At 38.9% G+C, this 10,248-nt stretch overlaps 1 protein-coding gene across 2 annotated transcripts in view; it reads left to right on the forward strand.

Moving 5' to 3' along the window:
• The window catches only part of LOC134539947 (peroxisomal targeting signal 1 receptor), an 82,272-nt gene extending 72,513 nt beyond the window's left edge, over positions 1-9,759 (forward strand). For both annotated transcript variants that reach the window (XM_063382329.1, XM_063382330.1), the window contains exons 12-14: positions 2,953-3,110; positions 4,159-4,323; positions 9,410-9,759. In XM_063382329.1, coding sequence (XP_063238399.1) covers positions 2,953-3,110; positions 4,159-4,323; positions 9,410-9,446 — 360 coding nt within the window. In that variant the 3' untranslated portion in view covers positions 9,447-9,759. The remainder of the gene's footprint in view (positions 1-2,952; positions 3,111-4,158; positions 4,324-9,409) is intronic.
• Positions 9,760-10,248: the final 489 nt, after the last annotated feature.

Here is a 10,248-nt window from a genome sequence, read left to right on the forward strand (position 1 = left end):
TGATCAATGTTTGTGAACAATTCTGGAATTTGTTGAATGGCGGCACATGCTTCCTGCTTTTCCCTTCCGAGACCTCAAATTCTCCTGGGTCATCCACGTGAGAAAGCGCATCCGCCACACAATTTTCACTTCCACTTACATGGGCAATTTTGAATCTGAACCTGAGTAGATGCATGATCCTGCAGCCTATCTTTCCCAACTGCTTCGGTTGAAGAGAACAATCAGGTAAGGGCCTGGTTGTCCATCAGAAGATGTAACTCAGTGTGCTTCATGTAGCAGGCAAACCTTTCCATCCCACATGTGCAAGCAACAGCTTCCTTCTCATAGGCACTGTAAGCTTGCTCCTGCTCATCCAACATCCATCGCTAGAGCCAAGATTATGGTGTTATAAAAGAGCACTTTCCGTCATAATGAATTGGGGATTTCGTCTTTTTTGCCATAAAAAATTAAAACACATGTGATAACCTGTACACGCCAAGCACAACTTTGCTGATCGAAAGCTTAAACAATTTGTGTTCGGACACTGAAAATATGCACAACAATACTATGTTGATAAGATTAAACAACAACTGACACATTCAGTATGCTTCTGTAAATGTTCCTGAGTTCTGAGAAAGACTGGTAAATGAAAATTGAAAGTACAGTTAAACTTTAGTTCTTTGTGTGCAGTATCATTTAGTTCAGGAGAAAGCCACCATTATCAGCAGTTCAGCATTCTCTGGTTTCAGAGGTCATCTTCTGTCACTTGCAAAGACCGAATACTTCGAATAATATCTTTCTGAGACCACATTAGTTGCAGGTATCCGTATTATGTAACTTTAAAGCAGCAGCTGCAAATTCAGGATAATCCGCTTTCATTCTACAGGGTAAGTTTAAATTAATTTTTCCAACAAAATTAGAGAGGAACGTTGCTTGTAAAAAAAAAATTGGTATTTCATTCGACTTCACTGATAGTTATTGTCAACACGGCACTTCGAAATGCAATTAAAAATTTGTTCATTTATTTACAATGCCTTCTAGTGGGAGGGCTGCAAAATTTTGATCTCTTACACAAAATTTTTATAGTAAAATTCTAGAAACTATCATATTGTTAGGTTGGCCTTTGCAAAGAAATTTTGAATATCTTAACTGTTCCAGTATTAAGCATAAAATTTTGCTGAACTTGTTGCAAAGTATGTTGCTCAGTTACACCTTCAGTGCTGACAGGAGTGACTCCCGGAATGGACTCCAGAGACTACGTCCCAGTCCACTTCCTGGTCTCATCTGAGAGATGCGACAACAGAGTCTCACAGACTTGATAATTAATTTCTTTGTTGAGTGTCTCACATAGACTTTTTGATTCCTTCACATGAACTGTGTGCCAGTCGTAGAAATGGTTTTGAATGGCAACCTATCACGAAATGAAACAACGAATTTTTCTGATGTATAACCAGCAGACATACATAGTAACTTGGAATTGTCTACGTATTTGCAGCATGTTTGTATTACTTAATGTTTAAAGTAGGGGTGAGCCGATCACCACATTTGCCGATCATGCCGATGCCAGAAATGTGGTACCGATCATGCCGATTATTTTGACCGATTAGTGCTTTTTTAAGTTGGTTGTAAAATATGCTCCAAATTACTTGAAAAGTATTGCATAAATATACAAACGTGATCACTGTTGGTAAAAAAAAAAATTATGTGCACTATATATATCGACAAATTTGTGGTGTTGAAGCCACGTGTCAAATTTCCACCACGTGAAATTTCGGCTTTGCAAAGGTTGCATCTTGCTTTTCCCTCATCAGTCATCACCTACAACGGTAGTCATCATCGTCACACCATTCGAAAATGAATGTTTGTTTACATTTTTCCGCTTTTTGGCGTGATTTAAAATGCTTTCTGCTTGATATTACGACGCTGTTCCAACTATATGCCAGCGCCCCCGGCTGTCGTGGTATGGCCACTCACGTATGGCTGTTCCAAACACCGTTCGCCACCGTTCGCCCAATCATCTGCTTGCTTTTGTATTTATCCGGTGTCGCTGTTCCAAGCTGACGTCAGTGCCCCGAGTGGTGTGCGTATGCATTAAAACTTCGCCTGTTTGTCTTATCTATCCAAACATTATGTCGGAAAGGAAAATAAACGCCGTAGTTTTGCGTATTTTTACAGTATATTTTTGAGTTTAACATTATAACGTGAGCGTGTGCAAGCTTTTGTTTGCTTTAGTGCATTTATGACTAATGTTCAGTGGCGGCCATGTTGCGGTGTTTGTTTACCAGTGACGATACAAGTCTTTTACCCAGTATTTAAATTTCGCGTAAAAACACTGTTTTAATACTAAATTTCGTGTAAAAACGCTGTGTTATGGCGATTTCGCGTAAAAACGGTATTTTACGGTGATTTCGCGTTTATTGTCGTTTAATCGCGATCGTGAAAGAACAGGCCACTATGCATGACATATTAAATAGTTTGGTGTGCTTTTGTTTACTCGTTTTTAACAAACGTACTTTTCATGAATATATTTATTTTTTAAGAATAACTTTACTTAATTTTTTTTCTGCAGAAAAGATTAAAACATGTAAGTAACGTAAATGTTACTTAAAAACGTCAAGCAACAGTTCTAAAGCAAAAAATATGTCGGCGCTTTTGTGTTACGTAGATATTTTTTTTGTCTTCAGAAAGCGGTAATCAGCAAAAAGGATCGGCATGCATGAAGCCGATCATGCAAATGACAAAATGACCAAAATTGGTCGATTTTAATAATCGGCAATCGGCATCGGCTCACCCCTAGTTTAAGGCCGTGTTAACTAAACAACTAGAACTAAGGGTAGAGAGTGTATTTTTGGCAGTGTGATTCCACCGGGCGGGCTGATACAAACAAGTGTTGTTGGAAGTGGTCCCTGTTGGTGGAGCTCACGGAACGTGACGTGAACAGACAGTGAGCACAGGCAGTCGGCTGGTGCGCAGGACTTCAGGCTGTGGAACCGGCTGGGGGCGACGCTGGCCAACGGCAACCGCTCGGAGGAGGCGGTGGAGGCGTACCACCACGCCCTGCGGCTGTCCCCGGGCTTCATCCGGGCCCGCTACAACCTGGGCATCTCCTGCGTCAACCTGGCCGCCTACAGGTGCTTCATTCCTGGACGGACACACAGTGCCGGCCTCCGTTGTCTGATGGACGCACATCGCTCCGAATGGACCAGCGGAGCTAGATACAATACTAGCGACCCTCCCCGGCTTCGCACGGGTGCAACGCTGATACTAAATATACTACAGAATATCTATATATATCGCCGCAACCGCTATGTCCCTGCATTTTAAATCTGGAATATCTTCGAAAATATTCATTTAAATTACATGCTGTAAAGGGCCATATTGATCTATATTAAATGCACAATGTATTTTAGGTACTTAATTGGATAAGGATTAATGCTGTATTGCTTAAAATCGCTTCGTAAAGAGGCCATTATTTCTTGTAAAAAGTAAAGGATAAAAAATGGTTATTGTGGGTTATCCCTAAGAGATAGACATATATTATCGCAGACTTTTTTGTAGACCTTTTTAAGGTGCACAATACTGTAGTACATTATTTTGATCTATCTCGTAGGGTTCAGCCAGCATTTGCAATGTAAGTGCAAAAAAAAATGTGTTTATTTATGACATCACATTAGAAACCTCTAAAATTATCAGTGTTTCTCTACTATATTATGCATGTATTATACATATAAACCTTCCTCTTGAATCACGCTATCTATTAAAAAAAAACGCATCAAAATCCGTAGCGTAGTTTTAAAGATCTAAGCATACATAGGGACAGACAGACAGCGGGAAGCGACTTTGTTTTATACTACTATGTAGTGAACCTTTGTTAAGATTTTTCACAAGGTATATAGCAATTTATATTATTGACAAGGAAAACTTATTTAAAGGGTAAAATAATATGTATATTTAAACCAAGAAAGATTGAGTATTTGACCTTTTAGTACATTTTACCCTTATTATAATTTTTCTTTGCCGACAATACTAAATTTTAAAGCACCTTAAGACACTTCTTAATGAGGAATCATTGAAACGATGTGGTCCGTACATTATGGCACATAGTTAAAGCTGTAATGTTGTATTGTGGTGGTGTGTGCAGCGGGAGGGAGTGTAGAGAGTGAGTGTGTGTGGGCGCAGGGAGGCGGCGGAGCACCTGCTGACGGCCCTGAACCAGCAGGCGGCCGGCGTGGACGCAGAGGGCCGGGCCGGCGCCCGGAGCATGTCCGCCACCATCTGGACCACCCTGCGGCTCGTCACGGCCCTGCTGGACCGCCGGCACCTCTACCCCGCCGTGGACGCCAGGTACCTCCTGGCTCCTTCCTTCCTTCCTCCTTCGCCAAGGACACGGCCACAACTCACAAGCCAAGCTACTTCTCAGCTCATTGTTCTCAAAGCATGATTCACTTTTACATGTGCGTTGTTCGTGTACTACTATTTGGCTAACACCGTACAGTGTCACGACTTTCTTTTACGGGTTGGCCACCAGCCTTGAATTACTACTTGTTGTCGCTAGGAATTTCATACATTACTCTCGTAGATAGTATGCCTGCTAGGTTTATAGGTTATGTCAAACCCAGAATTTTGATGATATTAGAATTGCATTTCAAACTAACAAAAACAGTAATAGTTTTTACCGTTTGCTAATTGGTAGCATTTCTGCTTTAAGGTGGTTTCATCACTTTTGATTAATTTTAACAACCACAGACCTATTGAAAATCACTAAACATTTATCATCCTTGAGAATTTGCATTGTCAATATGGTGGTGTTATTTTACAGAAGGTTTTAGGCTTGGACGTAGAGTGAATATGATTTTAAATACATACAAAGGGCACCCAACTTATGGAGTCGTCACTTACAAGACATTAATTGTGCCTAATAATTTTGTTTTTTTCAATTTTCTATTGATTGAATTTCGTATACAGCTTTTGACCAATTTTATGGTATAAATGACACCATAAATGCTCAGAATCTTAATATTATTTTAATAAGTAGCTTATATTTCGGTAATAAGTCAATAAAGACACTTAGAAAATTGAACCTGCCACATGAGTATGTATATTTATTATTGTTGGTTGGGAATTATTCTATTCAAGTAATTTTTTTTAAGTTCTGGCAGCTCGGAAACATAAATTAAATGGTTTATGCTTTCTCTTGTTGGAATATAAGGCTAGGGCCTGTGTCGTTAGTACATAACTTCATATCGGGCATCTTAAATTTGTGTACTTTCACCATCAAGATAATTCCTTGAAATTACTAAATTTTGTTACTTGAAAACCTGTAAATGTTCATGAATTTTCAAAATCAAATTTCGGTGGTCACTCTGTTTTCATTTTTTTCCACAATCTGTGCACTTCTGTTGATTACAGTTTTTTTTTTTTACATAATTAAACAACAACCTACAAAATGTACATCCCTGTATTTAAGTTTTGAAACCCTGGAAATCAACACCTTTGTAGAGTGAAGGGTCCACAGTACATACTATAATTGTAGCCCAGCAAACAAATTTTGGGAAAAAATAGTTAACATATATTTTAATATTTTGAATGTACTTATTTTTTTTTAATGTGCTCAGCACAAATGTGAGTTATCACTCTGTGCTGTGCTAGCTTTGATGGCTTTATTATTCTTTATAAAATACACTATTATGTATTTAAGATTTCTTTAGTGGTACTTTTTTGTAAGTATGTGACATGATATTTAAAAATACTTAAGTTATATTTTCCTTATATCATTGGAACCAGAAACAGTTAAAGTAAAAATATAAATAATACCTGTTTAATTTGTATCCTAGTTGTTTATGCTTTTTGTTTCAGTAATTTTTAGAGTTTATCTGTACTTTTAACAGTTCCATTTAATGACTTATTTGCTATGTTAATTTTGAAAAACATGTCAAACGTTCATGTTAATATTGTTACGACTTATGTGGGGGAGAACTGGGTTCGTAAGGGATAGCCCAATTATTTATTTATTTTTTTTTATTTATTTGTATTTGTGACATGCCCACCGACAGCTAAAACACTTTTATGGTGGGCACGAAAAAAAAACAAACTAAAATACAAAATACAGAAAACAAAAAAAAAAGCTTATAACAACACAGAAACACAAATACACAAATCCCTCACTTAGCACGACTAATTCGTTCCTAAAAATGTTCGTGTTAATCGAAATCGCGTATTCTGAAGCATTAGTCCCCATAAATATAAGGCTAAATTATTTAATGTGTTCCAAGATGTGTAGGGAAGTAATCTTTACATAATATAAATGCGTAGAATAATACTTGAAAATGCATATGTCATATCATTTATCTTTTTAAGCCTACCACCGAATACGTTAGATAAAGAAAACATGGCACAGTGTAACGGGAGATAAGTGGTAACATATTTACCGTCAGTCAGCAGGTTGGCTTGCCCGCCCAGGCGTGACCTTCAACACGCGCGTGCGTCTGTCTGCCTGCTGTTGCAAGCAGCTGGATCCTTTTTTTTTACGTTTAAAACTTAACAAAATTAAAACACTTTTATGAAATTAAGAACCGGTTTTATATACTGTATATACTCGTGTATAGCGTGCCCTTTTTTCCCCTCAAGTAAAGGAAAAAAATAAGGATGCGCGCTATACACGGGAAAAAAAAAGTTTGTTGGGGGGTGGCGGGGAGGAGTGGAAGTCGTTAACTGCCGGGTGACGGGTGACGTTTCTGGCCAGCCCCCCACACATACGCACAAGCAACAAGGCCTCTCTTTCACACACACACACACACGCACACACACGCACACACGCACGCACACGCACACACACGCACACACACGCGCGCGCGCAAGCTCTTGTTTATTTTTAGACCTCCCCCTTTACAGAAAGCCAGCTCAGAAGCTAGTAAAAAGAGAGAGAGAGAAAGAGAGAATGTTGTCACCAGTTCCCCCCCCCCCCCCCCCCCGGGTCACCTTCGCTTCCTCCATTCCTCGTCCCAGCAGCGACCGGTGAGTCATCTAGTTCTCCGCGCCAGCTTAGCAACGTAGCGCGGCACGCCTCCCTCCCTTCCTTCCTTCCACGTACCAGTTGTGACGATATATGGCTTCATTATCTTCCATTTACACAGCAGAGTTTATGTATTTTCCTGACGCATCACCACACATCAATTTAAATAATCAGGTACCACAAAATGTTAGTAAAATTTATTTATGGAAAAAAAATATTTCAATTTTTTTCTTCTTTGGAATTAGTTGCAAAAATCGTGGTGCGCGCTATACACGAGTAAATACGGTAACTTTAAAACACACAGCCATATGTAAACATTTAATTTGTTATGCACACCTCTTATAAAAGCGGCTATGTAAACAAATCAGTTAACAGATAAACAGATTTAGATTTTCCCTAGAGCACAACATAACATTAAAATATGTACAATATGTACATATACAAAACATAAAAGTTCGTTAAATATTTTCTGGGGTGAAATTAACACTATCATCTTGCTTTTTTTTAAAAAACGTGTCCAATTTCATCTGCTTTGGTTTCTGTACGGTACGGCCTGGTCTGCAGCCGGGCATCAACGGTACGGCCTGGTCTGCGGCCGGGCATCAACAGTACGGCCCGGTGTTTGTTTATCTGTGTGCGCATCTCTTTCCCCTCGCATTCCAAACCACTCTTCCCCCCTCGAATTCCATACCTGACGTCGCATCGTTTCCGAGATTTTTTTTAGCCTGTGGCGATTTCGTGCTGACTGAAATTCACAGACGTGCTATTCGAGACTAGGGCAGTAAAATTTACATCGTGCTAACTGAATTCGCATTAATTGAAGACGTGCTATGCGAGGGATTGGTGTACATAAACAAGACAAACAAAGATATATAGAAATAAGAATACAAAAATAACAATAACAACTAGGTCATTAACAAAAATAAAAAACAAATACAAACATAATTAATACAGGTAAAATCATATTATTAAATGTTAAGAGAGATTGAAGGAAAAATAATATAGCTCTGACAGACATAAATCAGAATATATATAATTAAACACTGTTGGAATTCAAATATATATTATTGTAATTTGTTATAAGTCTATAAATAATATCATTATTAGTAATAAGAGTACACAGAGTAGAGCGTAAGCGGGAATTGAATTGAGGAATTCTTAAGGCAGTATTTTCAAGAAGATAAGGGCATCTGAATTTATGAATGTAACAATTATGAACAAAAAGAGCATCAAGATAGGCCCTACGGTCTACCAGAGGTGTCCAATTGGGGCGTGGGAGGTTCCTTGTAATAATTAAATCTATAACTTTATTTTGAATACTTTCGATTTTTTCAGTATCTGTTAAGTTGATACCATTCCAGATAACAGAGCCATATTAGGTTTTATTACAGTTTTATTAATTACTAATATTTACATAGCTAATAAATAATTGTTCTTAAAAATGTGCTATCACCAATCACTGGCACTTCAACAATGGTTCGCCCCTTACCTCGCGCCTGTCCACACACACAGTCTCGCGCTACTCAGTCGCACTCTCGCGGTCTTGTCGCTCCTCGTCGCGCCACTCTCGAGGGGGTCTCACTCTCTCTTCGCCGATGTCGCACGTCCCTTCACTCGCGCAACTCTCCGAACTCACCCGTAACTCCCGCGGAGGCGAGCGTCGCTGCTTAAGTACTAGTGGGTCGTCTTTCCAGAACCGACGAGAGCGGCTATGATGAGTCGTGTCATCTCGGGTCGACCCGATGCCCGGAACATCGAGAATGTCGACGCTTGTTCACGGCACTCCATGCGGCGGCCTCTGTAAGCCCGGAACTCCCCGGCTGCTGAAGGTGATACTAGCCCGAGGCTGGAAGATAAGCGGTGAACAAAGGGGGGAGGGGTAGCGAGGACCCTTGTAATCCGGCCAGGCACGCGTGGCATGCCTCACGTCAGAGGACGGCGCGTGACGTCAGCGGCCGTGTGTGGCCGCCAGCCAGCTGCGAACCTGGCGCGCGTTGCGGTCTTGTCTCTCCAGCTCGTAACAATATGCAACAATATTTTTTGGGTTTTAACCCCTTATTCAATGAAAAACTATTTGCAAATTTTTTTTTTCCTGTATTGACTATTTCTGTACATTCAGGTCTCCATAATGAAAATATCTAACAGACAAACCAACCACATTGAATTCTGTTAAGTTATTCAGATTCCATAATTTTTATATTCTTGTCATTCATGCACGATGCAATCTTTCCTGTCCTCTTAGAGTGATGAATCTTTTGAAGTGAGTACTGATACTTAGTATGATGTTTCTCTGTACTTAAGCTACTGGGGGTAAATACATTTCCTAAGTTTCCTTGTGTCCAGTTTTATGGTTTCTGCATGCTTGAGAACGATTTGTTAATTACTTGTAATTTTGCTTTTTTTTTTTTTTTGTTTCAGAGACTTGGCTGTTCTTAATAAGGAGTTTGGGATATAACATCTCCAGAAAAGGTTTCGAATTATTTGATAATGTTTTGTTGGTGCTTACAAGTCTATTTTTACGTGTTTTTTATGTGCAAGTTGTTAACTGATGTAACAGCATGTTATAAAAACTTTTTTATACTGACGAATGGTAGTAAAGTAAGGCTGTGTTATTAATGTAGCTGGGAGAAATTATTTGTGAAAATTGTAACTTTTGGGTATTCTACTTGTGCTAACATATACAGCAAGTAGTTCATATATTTTACATACTTTTGTGTTGTTAATTTGTTCTCACTATTGGTTTGATTAAAATGCAGTAGTAATTTGTATTACCATTGGGTCTACCTCACACACAATTGTTTAGTAGCTCTGTATTCCAATGTGGTATTTTATCTTACCCTTTCTCCTCGTCTTATTTTCTTCTCCTTTATCCTTTTTTCCTCATTGCGTGTCAAAATATATCCTTTTGTTTATTTTTTAACTTTCCCCTTTCCCCTTCATGGTTGGGTCTTGTAGTTCCTATCACAGACAATCCATGATAATGGCATGATTTATAGTTGTACAGTAGACTTCCGACTATCGGGGATTTGTAAGGGGTCCGCAGATAACCGAAAAAACATGGTTAAGTAATGTAAAAAAAAAACTGATCAAAATTTTTCTATCACGACTCTAGTCAAACACTCTAACACCATCCCTCGAAGTATGCTCTAATTGGTTCCAGTCAAACAGAGCTCTCATCAAAACATTGCTAGTCAAATACATACGTTTTGCCCATGAGAGAGTATTTTAATCAAAATAATTCATTTTCCAATCAGGTA

The sequence above is a fragment of the Bacillus rossius genome, chromosome 16 (assembly GCF_032445375.1).
Source record: "Bacillus rossius redtenbacheri isolate Brsri chromosome 16, Brsri_v3, whole genome shotgun sequence".
Lineage (NCBI taxonomy): Eukaryota > Metazoa > Arthropoda > Insecta > Phasmatodea > Bacillidae > Bacillus > Bacillus rossius.